The 19,458-nt window shown below is 42.6% G+C and overlaps 1 protein-coding gene across 1 annotated transcript; it reads left to right on the top strand.

Moving 5' to 3' along the window:
- Positions 1-1,711: 1,711 nt before the first annotated feature.
- Positions 1,712-17,649, top strand: FBXO40 (F-box protein 40). The gene is made up of 3 exons (XM_018074516.2): positions 1,712-2,113; positions 9,696-11,594; positions 13,745-17,649. The coding sequence occupies exons 1-3, from the start codon at positions 1,922-1,924 to the stop codon at positions 13,940-13,942; spliced, it is 2,289 nt and encodes a 762-aa protein (XP_017930005.1). The 5' UTR covers positions 1,712-1,921; the 3' UTR covers positions 13,943-17,649.
- The last annotated feature ends 1,809 nt before the right edge of the window (positions 17,650-19,458 follow it).

Genomic DNA, 19,458 nt, shown 5'->3' on the forward strand with positions numbered 1-19,458 from the left:
TATCAGTACTGCAGCAGGAGGTCTGGTTACAGTATTGGTTGGCATTCCTGAGATACCTTGAATCAAATTAGCACAGATAAGGGTGGCAGCAGAGATCTTCAAAGTCTCCTTGTTTTGATAAAAGTCTGCTTTCAGGTGCAGCTAAGCTAATGCAATGGTGTGCTGCAGGTACAAGGATGAATTCCTGTTTCCTGTCTCCCTTCTCTTCTGCTCCCTTCTCTCTACCAAGTACACATTTTCAGGCACGGAGAACTATGTTCATTCTGCGTGTCTTGTGATACCCTGCCCTAAAAGACCACCACACATGGTGCCTTTTTGATTAAAGTCATCACCTGCAGGGAAGGGTTTGCAAAACTTGTGGGCTTGTGTTAGACGTGGCTGTGAGGCAGCGTACCAAACAGAGTGAGACAGGTCCACACTGTCTGGGTCTGTGTGATCACTGAGCAATGCATGGAAGAGCAAAAAGCACCAGTTCAGACTGTCTGAAAACACAGAGATCTAAAACCAGGCTGAGATCAGGTGCTGGTAAAATTAAGACAGAAGGTGGCTTCATTTCTGACAACAACTTCTGAAGTCCTGAGTATTTTAGTAATCTGGGTTAATTCAAATGGAGGGTGTTTACTCCTAAACCAGTAATACAGAACTTTGAGAAGAATTTTACTTCACACAAAAGCTAGTCATACCCCCAGCATGTTTTTAAACACAGCCTCTAAAGATGACAACAACATTGAAGGCTAATGAGTGACCCTGAAGTGGGGGGATGAGGGTGGGAGTGGACAGAGTAAACAGATCAGCGATCACATTGTGATTGGGTGAAATTTGGGTTTAGGCATACTACTACGGGCTCTCATTTTCCACAGTGCAGTGGGATGCCAGAAAATGGTATCACGATAATACAGCCCTTTCTAAAAAAGGCCACGGAGCCAGACTGCTAACCATATTTAGCACTACTAAATTGCGATTGGCACCAGCAAGCCTTGGTTGTCACCCACTGACATTTTGTTCAGCCCTAAAAATGAAAACAGTTGCCTGGACTGTTTCAAACTATGAGAGTCACTGGGGAATCACAGATAGGGAAAGAGAAAGATAAGGCAAAGTAACAAGTTCATCGGGACTTAGGATCTCAGAGCCGCCACAGCCAAAAGGGGTAGTTCTGTGTTTCTGAGGTGGTGAAAGGTGGCCACGTATGGCAGCAGGGTCACAAGAGGTGTCTGCAGCCAGATGAGGTGAGCACCCACCAGGGAGAAGCAGTGCCTGCCCCATCTGCACCCCTGAACCTCACTGACACACAGTAGCTGTTTGTCTGTACTCACTATCAGTATGAAATGCTCACCATAAAACTCACCACGAAATGCTTTTGTGGGTCCATGCTGGCAGTAAAACACAACTGCTTTCCTTTGCTCCTTTGCTTCCCCAGCTTTGGCTGAGGAAGGGTGACACTGGGAGCTGTTCCCTGAGGCTTGCCCTTGGTGGCTGGTGGAACCTTTTCCCTGTGCAGTGGAGGGATGAGCTGGGGAGTCTCCTGGGGGTCCCCAGGAGGTGGGCAAGCAGATCTACCTGACTGCTCAGCTCTGGGACGTTCCTGCTCTCTTTTCTGTCCACCCTGTTTGGTGGGCAGATTGGAAACCCGCCATTGCCGTTTGCACCACCTGCTGAATCTGGTGAAAATGGGGTGACAATTCCGACAGCAGAAACCACAAACTGGTGTGAGCACCAAGGGGAATTAAGTTGTAAAGGGAAAACCACCATCAGAGAGCAGCAAGGAGCTGATACATGGCTCTGGGAAGGGTTTTGATCTCCTCTCTTACAGGGGGCACAGAGTATTATTGCTTCTGCCTCTCATCTTGTCTGTGAAATACCACTCCAGAACTGACAGTGTTAACAAATACAGTGAAAGAGACTGCTCTGTAAGCTGAGCTACATGGTCACATGCACAGGTTTTATTTTTAACATCTCAAAACTACTTGATGTTTCTGCCTGGGCTTGCTCCGTGTCCTTCTGTTCTCTTCTCTTTCTTTGCTTGCAGTTCTCCCTCACCCACCTCACTTCAGCCCAGCTGAGCACAACCAGGAGAGCAAGTGTTTGGTACACACACAGGGGCTCTATGATCAAGGTAAGGTTTTTTTAAATAGAGTTGGAGTTTTTACTGGACAGACCTTATGCAGTGTAATGGTTACTCTATTGAGCTGTGAAAATCAAGACATCTTCAAAACAGCCTTAGTAATTAGGATGAAGTAGAATAACCATGAGATGTCTTAAATGACACCCTAAAACAGAGGCAACTGGTAACTGTGAACACTTTTGCGACATACTACTCTAAAAAAAACCCCTCCATAATATATTCAGTGAATTAGCTGTAGTTTGCAGTACTGTATCCAGGGTTTTAAAAACTAAGATGCTGATTGTAACATGGGAGCTTCAGCAGCGGGTCAGATGATAAATCAAAAATTCAGTCTCTGTAATTTTCAGGAAACTCTGAAGAGAAGTAAGACAAGGAGATACAGTAAGGGTCAGGGGAAAGGCAAGAGCAATCTTGTGGCAAAAATGCTCAGACTTAAAATCTAATGAGTTTTGTAGACTCAGGCTGCAAACTTTATGTTGGCAATCCAGACTGAATGAATGGTGAAGTAAGAATTACAAGGGTTACAGGTACTACTGTACCATTTAGTCTTGTGGCTGCTTAACAATTTTTATTCATGAATCTCTTTTATGTTTTTTTTATGACTTACACCTTAACCAATAGCTCTGAAATTCTCTGAACTGAGCACCTGCCTTGGGCTGCCTTATGTTTTGCTTAAAGCCATTCACTAGATTGTCTCAGTAAGTTTTCAGAAAAGTATGTTAATGAGATTGTTACTGGAGTGTAAAATAGAACCTGAGCCAAAGGAGAAAAACCCATGGTTTGGGCCATTCCTTTTTTTCCCTCAAACTGCAACTAGACTGGAACCTACTGTTTTAAAGCACTTGCTCAACTCAAACCAAGACCAAACTGACTTCCCAGTTACTGATGCAAAGTAAGAGTTTACCTGACTCATGTGTCTACCAAGGACAGCACAGGGCCCCCTCCCATGCCCAAGGAGCAGCAGAGCAGCTCCATGTTACAGCCTCCTGTCCTGTCTGTCTCCCACATCACTCCCCAACATGCCCAGCACAAGATGCTGATTCTGGGCTACCCTGCACCATGCCACCAGCTCAGGGGACCACTTCAGCACCTGAAATTTTTGAGTGGGTTTGTCTTAGCTGAGCTATGGCTACATTGCACCAAGTAGGGAGGAGCACGAAATATTGCTGATCCAGGTCTCACAGTGGGGAGTGCAGGGTGAGGTTTCCACCAGCAGTGCCCTGTGTTATCTGTGCCTCACTACTCCAAACTCTCCCCTGTTTTTCCTGTACCAGCGCTGGTGCATTTCACCAAACAGAAATTGCACGAGCAAGTTTTGGTGCCTGTGTGCAGCACAGATTTTCCAGGTGGGGAGGAGGCCTGATGGTGTAACAGCTTCTCTTGAGCTCCATGGTCCTGCATGTCCTGCATGTGTTGCTGTGAGAACCTGAGTAGCGGGTGTGCTCTGGAAGAAAAGCAAGGAACATAGATTGAAGTCTTTGCCCAACTGATGGACTATACTGTGGACTTACTCCATCCTTGAAATTTTAAAGTGTTTTTTTCAGTAAAAACTAATTCCAACCTGTTCAGTAAGTCTGAACTAGTGGCTATTGCCATGAAACATCACAGCCTCAGCCAGATGATCCCCAGCTAAAAAATAGAGGGAGTATCTCCATAATTGTCACCACCATTCTTCCACCTTTGGGTTTATCTAACAGGTCAGTTGTCTCCTGGGAAACCTTTTCCCTCCTCACGTCTTATACTGAGGATTTGAGGTTCACCAGGATTGCCCTGGAATCAAAGTGCCTCTGTAAAATCCATGTGAACTTTTTCAAGGTCACCTCAAAACTAGAGTTTGCTCATGCTCACTAGAGGGTTATTAACACTGTTGATCACAATTTCATCTATACCTTTTATTCTCTCTTTCCACCTACCCTGAGCTGTACCATATTCACTGCCTGACTCATTTAAATCTTGGCTGGCAACATGCATGTGCAAGATCAGTCCAAATGGCAACTGCAGAGCAGGTGTGCCAGAAGGACAGTGACCTGCTATGCCTAATGCCAAGGCGGTCACCCAGGCTGTCCCTGCTGTCGGTGTTGAGGGGTGGGGTTTGACTTACTTAGGGGTCACTGTGATTCCAGGTGGTGGCATGCTTGGATTTGCTTTTTATTTTGTATCAAAGAACAGGACTTAAGAGGACCTAGGCTCCTGTACAAATGCAGTACAGTATGGTTTCCAAAGGGCAGTGCAGTTGGTTAGAGCATAGTGCTGATAACACCAAGGTTGTGGGTTTGATCCCCATGTGGGCCATGACTTAAGAGTTGGACTCAATGATCCTTGTGAGTCCCTTCCAACTCAGAATATTCTGTGAAATCATAGTGTTTTCATCCTCAGCTCTAAAAAATAAAAGTATCTGTTTAGCAAAGGAGACCCAAGTCTGATTTCTTGCCCAGGTTGTTAAGAAGTAGTGACTGAGGAAGAATGGTGCACGAAAGGAAAATGTCTAGTTTAAGGAGACTTAGATGGTGTCCTAGAAAATGTAATTCTGCAGCAGGCTCTGCCAGGGTTTTTGTGCAGGATGCATCAGCTGCAAGTGAAACATCAGAACCTGAACATCTCCATGATTGGCATGTATAGTTATTTATATAAAATATTTTATATATATAATATTATATAAATTTATATAAAATATTAGTTATTTTCATATTTCTATTCTTTATTTGTATATTTGCCAAATAGAAGCAACAGTATCTTTCAACCTTAAGGGCACCTCTAGTACTGCAAAGATAAATTCTTTATTGATTGTGAACCCTCTCAGATCTAAGATATTAAATATACTGAAAAACCCTGTAAGAAAATTAATAACTCTTTTATTAATTAATTATTTACCTCGAGATTTCAATATGATAAAAATTAGATAAACATTATATACTCGGTAACAAGGATTAAAAGAAATAGAGAACATCACCTATCTGCCTATAAATTCAACAAAAGCATTCACATTCCTTCTGTCGTAGCATTATATATAACTTTATCATTCTTGGCTCCAGCATTTGGATGCAAATTTTCCTGAGATTTTTTAAGAGCTCGTTATCCTGTTGTAAATTTTAACAAGATTGTTTTAAGTTTGTTCACAATCTCATCTCAGAGGCACTCATTAGGGTCATTATCTGGGGTTTCTGAGTGGCCCTTTTTCATGTTTCTTCTGAATGGGAGGTATCCCTTGATTCTGTGCAAAGAGCTCAGGTATGATGTATGACCTTAGTATGTCAAATGATCAGTCACATACAGCACATACCAAATAAGAAAACACTTGTATTATTTTGGCTAATTGGCTGCAACTGAATTAAATGTATATTTCCTGAAAATAAATCGTAATTGGTTTATAAACTGTCAGTTATTGTCACTGAACAGATCTGCTCCAGACACAAACATAGCTGCAGTTAAAATAGCAGCTGTATATTTTTAAGCCTTACTTGATTTGCTGTCTTGACAGTCTAAAAATAAAGATTTACCGAAGTGGACAGACTGTGGACTGTAATTTGCATCCTTTCTTGCACAGTAGCTTGAACATGATTGAAGTTAGCATTTCTGGTTTGCTATTTTTTTTTCTAACCCAGATCTTAAAAGATTTTGCAAGTTGCAGGGAAACAAGAAGTGTACATCTTTAGAGAAACGTTTCATCACCTTACATATCTGTGTGTCACCTGCCTCTGGATGTTATGTATCAAACTTACGAGGAAAACATTTGTAAACTTTCTGCTGAGGGTTCTGAAAGTTGTAGCTTGTGTGCTGACACTAATACCATCAACTAAATCACAGAGCTAACTAGATCATCAATAAAAATACAAAGCTCCTGATTATCGGCACGTCAGAATAGAAGCAGCATTCAAACCCTGATAAATATCAGGAAAAAATTCTCTGTCCCTTCCTCCTGTCCTCTAGCTTCACAGATTTAACAATGAGAAGAGAGACATAGACATATTTTGTCTGAAAAGAACAGCATATGCAAGTTAGAGATGAGGTAAACTCAATTAAAAAAATACCTGAATAATGACGAAGACTGACTCTGCATCTGAATGCTCTGATATGGTCACTTTTCATAAACAAAGCATGTATTTTCTTTCTCTACATGTGATTCAGATGGGGTTTCTTTCAGCATACAGCAATGTGAAAGCAGGCTCCTCTCCAGAAACTTTGCAATCAGTCCTTTCTGTGTTTTGGAGAACAATAAGGCCTGTACCTTTGATGTAGTTTTATTTATCAGTTATTTCTCCCCAAGAGTTACTTTTGCAGTGGAAAGTATTGTTCACACAATACATTCGTGTTTTTATTGCAGTGTAATGTAGCCAGCCTTCCTCTGACCTTATGCAAGTCATGACTGGGACTATTTTTAGAGATTATATTTGCAGCAAAATGCTACAAGAATGAGAGCAGCAAGGATGCTGCCAATATGAAATAAATCTATCTGTGTCTCCTGCTTCTCTGAGCCACATAAATGTAGGTGTAACAAACAGCCTAAATCAGGACAGATGCCACCCTGAACCACGTGTATTTAAGGGCTGGATGTGGCTGAGGCCACCCTGGCCTGCACTCTGGTGTCACCCCTGTGCAGAAGCCAGTGCTTCCCAAGACAGGGCAGGGTTGTTATAATGGGCAGTTACAAAATACTGTTTTCTGCATCACTGTCTGGAGCTCTTTCCATGCAAAGGTGAAGGTACCTGAGCCTTATACTTCAGAGTGTAAGTCTCTGAGTAAAGGGACCACCAAGGGTGTGTTCCTTTATCCTGCAGGGCCAAGAGGGAATGGGGTTGATTCACTAGGAGCTGTAAGCAGGCATTGATCAGCACTGGAAATTGCAAAAGATGGAACAAAGTTGTGTTGAGCAATTAATACAAGTCAAATTCAAACACGAGTGTGTGGTCTTTAGTGCAGGATCCCAGGAGCATTGCCTTTACCAGACATCTTTCCTTCTCCAATGTTTCTTGTGACTTCCATTGCCAGGGTGTGGAAGTGTGAAAGAGAGCAAGTTAAGACAGTACCTTCATGAAAGAGGGGGAGCAGCTTCACATAGCATCTCTTCTCCTTGAGCCTGAGCCCATCTCCTCTGCAGCACAGCTCTCCTAAGGGCTAGGTCACTTAAGCCTGGGGCTGCAAAAGCACTCACACCTAGGTAAACACTACTGTGTTCTCTTTAATCTTAGCTAAAAAGAACCCAAAGTCTTAATTATTTTGCTACAAATATCTGTTTTTTCTCAGAGCCAAACAAAAGTCTGTTGAGCCTATGGTAGTTCCTACTGCATAGAAGATGTGGTGGGAAGACTTGTCAAAAATCTTTTTCCCATTTTCACAAAGAAAGAACAGCACCCTCTGTCCTATTTGAAAACAACTCCAGTTCCTCCTTATAATTAGCTTTTCCGCTTCCACAAAGATTCACGGTGGGCTGAATCAAGGTGGAATGCAGCCCTTACAGCAAGGAGCAGGAGGTTAGAAGTCAGGAGTTTGCTGCTTGCAGCTGCTCTTCTTTGGGCCAAGTTACTAATACCCTGTTGAAGATATCCAGGGAAGTAGCTCTAAGCAGTGACTGAGCAGCCTCTGGTTCTATAATCCAACAACTGTGTGTGAGGGGAAAGGACCCTCTAAACAACATCTCTTACAGACATTGTTGAAGAAAACTTCAGGGCTGGATGGACCTCTGGTTTGACCCAGAATTTCATTTCATATGTTCTTGAATTTTGTACAACAGGAGGCATGCCTCATGATAACCACCATCTCCATTCACTTACTGTTGGACTGTGCTGGACTGTTGGACTGGTTTTCCATTTGTAGGAAGGATTAACAGCTATTATCTGGAATTATTGCAAGAGTAGATATATTATGAGCAAGGGGAACTGAGATCTTTTTGAAGGAGGTCTTGTAAGTGCATTATTTTTACATTAAACTGATTTAATTGACCGGGGAAGAATGAGAAATGCAATAATTAAACTGAAGCCAGTGGTTCATTGTGACACAAACATAGTAATCTGGTAGTGATAACCTTTTATCATGTTCTTTTACTTCTGCTTTTTGCTGTTGGACATCAGGAAAAGGTTTTTAAGGGGAAGAGAGAAAAAGATTATACTTGAAGCCACATTATTATGAAAGTGTGAGAACAGAAATTCAGTCTTCCTTAAGACAACATTTAATTAATACATGTAAATAATATATATAACATATATTAATTATATAATAAACTCGTTTAAATTTCTGAAACATTTGGTTTGGCACATCAACTTGTTCTTTTAATCCAGTCTGTTGGTTGCAAATTTTAAATTCATGGAGCTGCCTGGTGGCAGCTGAATTTATGAAACAGAGATTAGTATTATTTATTCTTGTTGCCTGGGACCTCTTTTTCTGTTTTCTGGCCCCTTGTGGTGTCACTAACACCCTCATAAAATGGATCTAAAATGTGATCAGCTTAGGGTCACCTACCAGGCAGTGTTTGACACTGACTTGTCAGAAGTACATAAGGTGAACTAGAGAAAGCAGAGCAGTGGTGACCAGTTTTTATATGATCATGATCTAAAACAAATCCCAAAGGGAGAAAAATGGATTCTTTCTCAAAGAGACACCATGTGAAAAACATGAGCAGGCTGGCCTCCCCTGCACCGTCGTATGAAGGGAAAAGCCCTGTCGAGATTAGACCTTTGTCGCTCCCCATTTGCCCTGTCTGCACAGGGTGGTATGGAGAGGAGCATGGAATAAACCATACCTGCCATCTTCTCCTTCCTCCTATCAGCATTCACTGATGGCAGCAAAGGGAAGAAAGGTGAAAGACAGTTTGTAAAAAAAAAAAAAAAAGAAAATGGATTTATTGGAGTGAGTATAACCTTGCAACAAGCCTCCATTACACTCTGGAGCTTCACTCCAAAACTCACACCAAGGCATCACTTTATTCCAGGTTTTGAATAAAGTAGAAGTAGCAAATAACCTGCTTGAAGGAAAGTTCCCTGCAGTCTCTGTTCCACAACATGCAGGCATCATCAAGGGGCGTGAAGGTAAACCAGGAAAGCAGAGTAAAGAAGCCTAGGCAAATTAGCGTTTACCCAGGCTGTTTTCCGCACTGGGAATGGTATCCTGAAGATAATTCTCACTCTCAACCTTGCTGGTGTAGAGCAAAGGGAGGTTCATTTGTGCAACATTCATGTTTTTGTGGGAGAGAGGAAAAAGGAATGTAATTTTTCCTACTCAATGTTGAGGAAGTGGAATGCTCCTTCACTGTGCCTCTGGCAATCTTGATTTCAGCAGCTTGGTTTAGAAAGACCCAGTGTAAACACTGGGATAGAAAACCACTCGCTCCCAAACCCTGACTGCTTGGGCTAACAAGTGAGGACCTTATCTATATCTGTGCTGCTACCAGGCCACACTGTACTGTGGGGATCAGAGCTGATATGTGACTGTACAGAGCTGGCAGTCATTTGCCCACAACCTTATTCCTGCTAGGAGTGCATGTGAGCACCTAATGTGTAGAAACCAAGGACGAGCATGGAGGGTCTGTGGCCATCTTTGCTCCTTCAGGCAATAACTCTTGTCTTGTCTTTGCTACACACAGCACCGGGCCCAGAAAGCTCCCCCTGGGCAGCACAGACACTGTGAGAGATGTTTCAGCCGGCACTGCCGCGCACCAATTGAGATCTCCGTCTCCTGCATGGTGATCAGCTGCCGCCTTCACTGCGGGGCCACCTTCCACATGTGCAAGGAGGAGGAGCACCAGTTGCTCTGTCCCTTTGAGCAGGTCTCCTGCCTCAACTCAGCTTATGGCTGCCCTTTTTCCATGGCCCGCTTTAAGCTGGGGAAGCACCTCCAGGTCTGTCCAGCCAGTGTTGTCTGCTGCTCGATGGAGTGGAATCGCTGGCCAAACGTGGATTCAGACACCACCCTCCACAAGAATATTATGAAGGAGACCTTAAATGAAGAGTGTCTGGACACAGCCTTGGCACTCAGAGACCAGAAGGTACTTTTCAGGACTTTGAAAATAGCTGAATTGTTTCCAGAGTGGAGGAAAAAGGATGAAGTGGAAGAGCTTTTGGATGAAGCCACGGGTGGTGAAGCAGGTGCTGTGGGGGGAGTCGCTTGTGGTTCCCAAGAGGGCAAAGACCAGTTGCCGGAGCTCAGCCAACGTGAGCGTGAAGAGCTGGCAAAGGACAAAGAGGGAATGGACCTGGGAAGTTACAAAACCTGGGAGAACATTTTCAGCAAAGAGCTCCTGGCTTGCCAGGTTGTGGGCTCAGCAGCCAGCACAGGACAAAAGACAGAGGAGGCTTCCAAGAAGACAGCACCAGCCTCTCATGCTGCCAGCTCCACAGAGAAGGCAAAGGAAGGACCTGATGGTGCAGAAGAGGCAAAGGACCAAAAACCTGAACAAGTAACACCAGGTAGAGAACTGAAAGGAATGGCTCCCTGGCAAGACGGGGTCCTGGAGAGGCTGAAGAAGGAAGTTGGTGTAGGTGATTACAACATGTATTTGGTACATCATGGTGGAATGCTCATCCGCTTTGGCCAGATGGCTGCTTGCACTCCCAAAGAAAAAGACTTTGTCTATGGGAACTTGGAAGCCCAGGAGGTGAAGACTGTTTACACCTTCAAAGTGCCAGTTAGTTACTGTGGCAAAAGAGCACGACTAGGAGATGCACTGGGCCACAAGATGCCAACTTCAGACAAGTCAGTGGATACCTCAGAACTGGGAATAAACATAGAAGAACTACCTAAGACAAATATAGTTGAAGCCACACTGCTGTGTGCTCTGGAAAAAGAGCTGAAAGGCCATGAGATCTCTGAAGCAAGGGGTATCGATGGACTCTTTGTGGATTTTGCAACACAGACATACAGCTTTTCTTTGGAGCCCTTCTCCTCCAATGCTGTTCTAGCAGATGTTCTGGATGAAGAAAGCCCACAAGAACTCCACATGGAGCTCTACACTGATTGCGTAACCAGAAGACACAACAAAAGCAGTTCGGCTTTCACGTTCACTTGCAGTCATTTCTTCAGGAGAGATGAGTTCCCATCCCACTTCAAGAATGTGCACGCTGATATCCAGTCATGTCTGGATGGATGGTTCCAGCATCGCTGCCCACTGGCCTACCTGGGATGTCCTTTTGTTCAAAATCACTTCCGCCCTGATGGACTTAAGGCCAAGGTTATATACAGCAAGCCTCTCAAGACATTTGCTATTAAGCCAGAGGTGGACACCCTTCTTGCTGAACCAGGAAAGTGCAATTTCACAGTGGATCATCGAGGAAGAAGTAAGGACTTGCTGAGCAGCCTCCCAGTGGAAGTGCTCAAGTACATTGCGGGATTTCTGGACAGCTTCAGTTTATCTCAACTATCACAAGTGTCAGTGCTCATGAGGGACATCTGTGCCACTCTTCTTCAAGAGAGGGGAATGGTCCTGCTGGTCTGGGAGAAAAAAAGATATTCCCATGGTGGTACTTCGTGGAAAGCTCGCAAAAAGGCAAGTGACTGTGACACTGGGAAAAAAAGACAAGAGTTCTCATCAGATAAACATAAGAATAGCGAGAAAAGCTGCAGATAAGCATGCAGATGTGGGGAAGGTTCATGAGGTTGTGAATTTGCACAAGGGTTTGTTGTCAGGGGCAGGGCTGGAAAGTGCAGCACATCTAGCAAAGGCAGGAAGGTGTAACTAGACATCTTCTGACTGGCAGAAAGTCCCCACCCAAGCTTGTCTTGAGTAACTCATTTGCATGTGCACCATTTTTAGGCACTGGGAACTAAGAATTCCTGATATTTAAGCATTACCAATGGATTTTGGAAGAACTTGATGTTCATACTTTTTTTATTCTTTACAAGCCAATCTAGGTATGTCAAAATGCTTTAGAATGCCAAAAAGGTAAAGAACAAGGAGAGATGGCTGTGAAAGGGGCTCAGGCATTCACATCAAACCCCAAGGTTTGGTTAGTTGTTTATAGGATTACCATGAGTGAGGGAGCAGCATAGGTATAGGGAACCACCTTCTGCAAAGCTGGTCTCCCACTGTTTGTACTGGAAAATTGCTACCCTTATTGGCTGTTTAGGTTGTTTAGGAAGAAATACATAAACACAACTCAGTCTAAGTCCTAGTTGAACATTAGTTATTACAGGGGGTTTTTTCTAGCTGATAGCCTTGCGGCTGTTCTAACATCAAATTGTATAGTGATAGAAACATTTAAGTTGGAAAAGACCTCTGAGATCATTGAGTCCAGCCATTAACCTAACACTGTCAAGTCCACCATTGCATAAAACTGAAAGAGTAGCATGATGCACTTCAGCTTGACCAAGCAGACAAGATAGAGATCTAGGAATAAGAATTTAGAGATCCAGGAGAGACTCCCAGAAATTATCTAAGGACCTGGCTTTCAAGCAGAGCCCTGTAGATCTCTAATTCTTGATTCTTATCAAATGGTAGCATAGCAGTTCGTGACTTCTTATTAAGATAAAGTACTCTCTTTGAAGAGGAAACATGAAGCATGGTGAGTTCAAAAATCTGTATAACGAAGTGTTGGTGGCTGCAAGTTGAATTAGCCCAATCCAAACCAGGAATTAGCCACTGAAATAATTTACTGGAGGATGTGGCTTCCTTCAGTAAAAGGAAGACATTCTAGCCACCCAATCATAGAGCAAGTAACTTTAGTTATTGTAGTACAATTTCAAACCAGCAGCATTGAATTTAAGGACTCTCTAACCCTTTTCATGTTAGCTGTCTGTACTGACCACACAGTAATCTTGTTTCCAATGCACAGACTCTGCTTGAAAACATTGTTTGTAATTCCAAATGTCTTGACTACTGTGTATCATAGCTATTATTACTTTGAACTAGGGCAGGGTCAGGCAATCTTCAGCACGGCACATCCATATATTATCCTTCTTCCTGAGGAAGAAACATTTTTATGGAGAAGAAATCTTTAAAAATTAATTTGATTTAATGGTATACAGCAAATATTAAAGTCACTTAATGGTGGTCGTATCACTACATGCTAGTATATCACTAAGTGGTGCGTGGTATCACTGCAAACAAGAAGTTCAAACAAGTTGAACTGCACATTTCTATTTTCTACAAGTTTGTATGTCCTCTAGTAATAACTTTAACCTTATATTTCCCAGAGTTTTCTGGAGTGGGGTGAATAATAACAGTGTTGTAATGGTAATTGCTTTGTAGTTGCCAAGAGGTGCTTTGGAAGGTCTTTATATTGTCAGGTTTCTTTGAGACACATATCACATAAGCATGCTGCGGTCACTTTGCTTTATAAACATCTTGGATCACACCACACATGTGATGGAGTTTTCTGTAGAGGTGCAGTGGTCAGGTGTCCTCAATTTCCTCATGCTCTGCACTGGATTGACACCATGAAAATCATGGTGTCAGTGACTTCTCCATTAAAAATGGCAGGTGATGACTAAAGCAGAAAAAACCAGCAACTATGAGATACATAACAATACAGACCCCATGTTTGTTTATGCCAGGCCTGCACAATCAGATGTTCACTAGCCTGTCCAGTATGAGTAATGCACACCCACTGTGAGCATGTATAGATAATTAAAATCTGCTTCTGTTTTTACCACCATCCCCATTTTCTCTCCCTAATTTCTTTCCCTTTCCCATATTAGATCTGGCAGTTCAGCAGCCTCTTCTCCAGAGTTCACAAATGGCAGCGCAGTGATGTCATGTGCATGTCAGAACACTTGAAGAATTGTCCCTTCTACCAAGTGGAGCACAGGACGGATCCCGTGCTGCTGACGGGCATGTCTGAATCTCGAGAACAGACTCGAAAGACTTTGGTTTCTACTTTCAAGCACAGAGTCTGAACAACCTGCTTGCCCTCTGCCATGCTCCCTTCAGGCATCTTCAGATAAGGATTTGGGAATTCAAGTGTAAAGACTGTTGCTTCCAACTTTCCTTTGGATGTACAAAACTTTTCGTCTCCCTAGCTGTGTTTGAAATATCCTGCTTTTTTTTTTCCCTGCATTAATTTAATTGTTGAAATGTCATCCACTGCTCACTAACATCACATGCTTTCTGTTTATGTTTCTGTTCCTTGCTTAATACAGCATCTTGAAGAAAGCAATAGGGATCTTGTTTGAAAACGGCATCTTTGTAACCTCGAAGGCAGGCTGCTGCTCCTGTAGCATGTGCCTGAGAGAAGCGAGAGCAGTTAATGTGCTTGGCTTGACTAGGTCTGGAACACTTTGTTTCCATCTGTAAAGCCAAGCTCTAGGAGCACAGATAGATGCCCTTCTGCCTGCCAGACCTAGGGACTTGTAACCTGTTCTGAGGCATGGGCAAAAGAAAAGGACACACCAAAATTAAGGGAATTTTTTAGAACTCCAGTGAGAACTGAGGAATTTGCAATTTTGCAGTTGTAAGTTGCAAATTCTAATTGTAAGCAATTGTAAACCATATGTCAAAGAAATACTATTCTTTTCCGTAAAAGAACAGACACTCAGCAACCCATTCAGTAACAGTACAGATAATGCTTGCTTTACAGCGCAGAAGAGTGGTTAAGATTTGGTTTATTTTTTAATAAATACACTAACTTAAAAACAGAATGGGCTTGTTGAGGCAACAGATGAGAGAAAGCAGGCATGTTACCAGCAGTGTCTGTCTCATTACACCATTTAAACCCATTTCAGTGGCACTAGAGAGAAATGCCATAGGTGTGGTGGTAGGTGGGATTCCTCTGAAATGGCCATGAACTTTTTCAACAGCTTAACAACAGCTTACAGCCACTGCACAGCCACAGTGGCGCTGACTCACACCCCTTTATTCTGATTCGTAGCCAGAAGTGCAAGTTCAGGACATGAGATCTGACTTTCATCTTACTGTCTCAGGCAGAAGAACCTCGCTGGGAGCTGGGATATCTGCTGGCTTGGACCACTGCTCTCCTCACCTGGGCTGGCCAAGTGAAAACTGGCTCAGGTGGATGGGCACACACCACACTTGCCATCCCTGGTCTTGGTGCATCTGGGATGAGTCGGCTATGCAAGAAGGAGCTCTCTCTTATCCACAGAGGTTGCTGATGAACCTGAGCTGAGTGCTTGGTAATCAAAGACATGAATTGCATGGTGACTGAAACCATGCTGAGTGCAGCTAGTCCTTGTATACACTTACAGCTTAAGTGGTCCCTGTGAGATTTTTAACCATACGAGGATGTTTTTCTTCTCCAGACACACTCAGGGGTATATTGTCTGAGTTGTGGGGACAGTGGATTGGTCCCAGGAGCAGAAGTAGCAGCAGTTCCTTTTTTTTTTTTTTAATGTTACCCTGTTTTCTGTCCCTAGAGATCCCTTCTGGAAAGTCTCATAAAGCTTTACACATGAGTGTCAGTATTTGTGCTGCGTACTTGAAAATGAAGTCAAGATTAAGATTATGGATAATTTGGGAAGAAGAAGAAAAAATAATAGGATCTCAGAGTAAGTCAGTGTTCAAGGTTGTACAAGAGACCATGAAAAATTTCAGTCTATGAGCAATCTCTCACATGATCAGCCACTTGGATGCTGTGAACTGGTGTGGCTGCCCCTGGCTGCCCTGATATGGTGGCTTATGTTAGGTATGAATTGGGCTCTTTTTACCTTTACTGTCAGTGTCATAAGCACCGCTTCTATTCCACTCCTGACCTTCTTCTGTCAATTCCAGAGGGTTTTGTTCTTGTACCTCCCTGCTCCTGGAGATGGCATGACTTCAGTTCCAACTTTATTGCCACTGATTCTGCTTCTTCCCTATGCAGGAGGTGCCCAAGTCAGACTACAAGGAGGGCACAACCTTTGCAAATATGATGGTTCAGGGAGGAGTTCAGAGATAGGAATGTCACAACCTCTATCTCTTGGGGTCAGCCAGGGTGTACATAGAACATCTAGGAGACTGGATCGTTTTCCTTGTGGTACTGCTATAGGATACACTGGAGTGACAGAGGATGTTAATTCACACAGAAAGAAACACATTTTTCCCTGTGAATATATAGGTATACTTCTGTAAACTATAAATTTGGCTAACTAACCTTTAGCACATCAAGTGAAAGCTGAAAATCCACAATCATCTTCAGGTTATTCTGGTTAACCTGACCCTGGAATAGGCAAAGCTGTACAAAGAAGTGGAGATCACCCTTATACTGCTGTGTACCCACCTGACCAATGTCAGCTTCTCACTTCATCTCGCACTTATCACTAGTGGAGAGCTGTGGGCTGGTGTTGGATGCAGTTTTATTAATCTGAGGGTGCATGCAAAGCTAGCTCGGTGTTGATGGTCCTATCCATTGGCAGAGTCAGCAGAAGCTTTAGGAGCTGCAAGGAAATTAATTTGCTTGTCCTGTTTACCTTGGTGAGAACAATGCTGGCTTATTTAAAAGGTAAGATGCTTCATTTTGGGTTCAGCAAGTCCTATTTTAAGTTTGTAATTTGGCTGATAAAACTCTTCCTGAATTTCAGCTTGAGGAATTTGATTAAGAGAAACAGAGCATTTAGTGTTTTTTGAAATAGGTCTATTGCTGTGAGGGATCTGAACTGGAAAATGGGATCCAAGTCCAGCAAAGCATATAAGCTGCTTTTGGTCCAGACCCCACATTCTGGATCTTCATGACTTTGATCTTGCTTGTGCTGCTCACAAGTCTTGTGAAGGGCAAGAGCAATACTCTGCACACTCCAGGCTGACATGTTTTGCAGCATTTTCTCTCACTGGAAGAATGGGAAGTGAAATTATGGTACCATGGAAATCAGAAGTGTCAGAGTAGAGCAAAAACAGTCATGACAACAGAAGACAGGAAACAGAAAAGGTGATGGGTTTGGATAGAGGAGACCTGCCTGATTGTAGGTGTTATGAGAAGAGGCAAGCAGAGACAGGTAAAAGGGCACAGGAATGAAGGGAAGTGGGATATGGAAGAGGTGATGGAGCTGCAAATGATTTAGGAGGAAACAGTGCAATTCAACAGACACTCGGAGGATAAGAGTGATGTTTAGGAGAGCAGAGACATAAAGGGAGTGGAGATTTTATATTTTATTTTATTTTATTTGGTTTCTACTGACAAGATATTTGGATGAGCCTCGTGAACTCAGTGAAATGCAGATTGTGTTTTGAATTGTAATTTATACAGTGGACCTCACTCTGTGGCACAGCCTCTGTTCTAGGTTAGAGTATTCAGCCAGCAGATCACTGAAACATGAGCTGAGAGGCCTCAGTAAAATCACAGTTATCAGTGCTGATATTGCTGTATGCTGCCAAAACAAGAGATTTCCTGGATAAACACTTCTCTTTGAGAAAAGGTCTGGAAATTCCCAGTCAGTGCTATACAGTAACATGGGGCAGATGATAATTTTTAAGGGGTGAAAGGGCAGGTCACCTACTGACATGTATCCTAAGTCTGGTTTGAAGGAAGAATTTTTTTACTGGGCTTCCAACACCCAAAACTGAGCACAGATGAGGCGAAGTTTAAGCAGTGCCTATTATTTTGCAAAACTCTGTAACTCCTTGTTGCTTTCTTAAGAATAAAAATTATTATGGTTTAAAAAAAAATTCATTAAAATTCAAGTCTTAGCTTGTTTTCTTAGTTTCATCACATTAATGTATGCTTTGCCTTTAAATCATATATGGTAGTTCCTGTACCCTCATATTCATTACTGTCCTTTCCTCTGATCCACTCTTTGCTATCATTTTCCTGGCTGAAGACTATTATTTATATTTATTTAATTTTGACAAAATAATTATATTTATTTAGTTTTGACCCCATCTTCTTTGCAGTCACTTTCTCCTTCCTGGTATAGTTACTTAGATGAAAAACTTTCTTTTCTTTTAAAAAAACATATTCCAGATTGATGTTACATTATATCTACAAACATTTGAAGAAAAGTTTTCTCCTTTCCCTTCACTTTTGTGGCTGTTCGTCAACGTAGCTACAGAGGGTTTTTTGCTTCTTTACTTAGGGTGCACATTCCAGAAACATTGTGCATTCCTCTCAAATATTCTGGGCATCTTTCACATACAGTTTCCTTACTGCTGCAGTCCATGCTATAGAGTCTTAATTCCTTGGGGTTTAATTTCTTTTGAAACAAAACATGCATATGCAGTGCAGGCCTATTCTTATTTAGCTTCCCACTGAATTTATACGTAAGGAAATTATGATCACACACTCTAAATTTATTTTTGATGACCACCTGCTCTATGACTTAATTGCTATTTACAACTAACAAATCTTTTGTAGGTTCAGTGATGGTTTTGTGAAGGAATTTGTCATGTCATGTTCAGAATCATAGGCCTGAGGCCCATTATGATCATGAGAGATTATCATAATGTTCATAACTCTGAAGTTAGTTTCTCCATGGCAGCACAGTTCTTACTGGGGTTTATCTCCTTTAATATTAGCTCTCTCCCTTCATATCCAGGTATGAACTTGAGCAGTTCATGGCTGACACTGAGCTGCACCAGAGAAAAGCTCTTTTAACTTTCTGAGTTTTATCTAGGCAAGCTGTAATATCATTCATGTGAGACTAATGCACTATTTTTGTTTTCCTTTCTACCACTCCGGAACAGCAGAATTTTTAATACCAGTGATGACTGTTATTCACCATATTCCTTGTACTTGCATGATAGCTAATTTACACTGCATATTATTTCCTACTAGTGTCTGGAAGGTAGTTACAAAGACAATGGAGCCAAAGTTTTCTCAGTAGTAGTAGGTGATATAACAAGGGGCAATGGCAACAAGTTAAGGTCTGGTAGGTTCAGGTTGAACTTTAGGAATTACTTTTTTACCAGAAGAGTAGAAAAGCATCACTGGAACAGGTCCTCAGAAAGGTGGTAATATCTCCACCCTTGGAGGGTTTCCAGACTTGGTTGGACAAAATCATTGGTGACCTGATTGAGCCAGAGGCTGAATCAGAGATCTCTGGAGGTCTGCTCCCACCATCACTTCTGTGATTCCACAGCATCACCTGAGATTCCCTGTAGTATACAGGCATCTGCCACTCTGGCCTCACCTGCTGAACTAGATTGTCCTTTGGCTGCCAGTATTGTCTGCTGCTGCTTTTCTCATCACAATGAGTATATTCTTTCCCCTTGTTGTCTAGGCTCCTGCTCATTGATGCCTCCTTATCTGTCATCACATAGTCATTTAACTGGTTTTCGTCTCCCTGAGTAGGAAAACAGATGCACAGCCCTCTCCCAGCAGCTATAGCACCATTGAATGGCTCTCTTGAACATGACACCCATATGGTAAAGCTATAGTTACTAGCTAGCTTGGTAAGCTGCACAACTTTTCACCAGAGCTGTTCCTTATAGCCAGGCTGACCCAGCATACAATGGATTGCAGCTCTGGAGACTGCAAGAGAGTCCCAGC

The sequence above is a fragment of the Manacus vitellinus genome, unplaced genomic scaffold, assembly GCF_001715985.3.
Source record: "Manacus vitellinus isolate BGI_N305 unplaced genomic scaffold, ASM171598v3 scaffold_28_pilon, whole genome shotgun sequence".
NCBI lineage: Eukaryota > Metazoa > Chordata > Aves > Passeriformes > Pipridae > Manacus > Manacus vitellinus.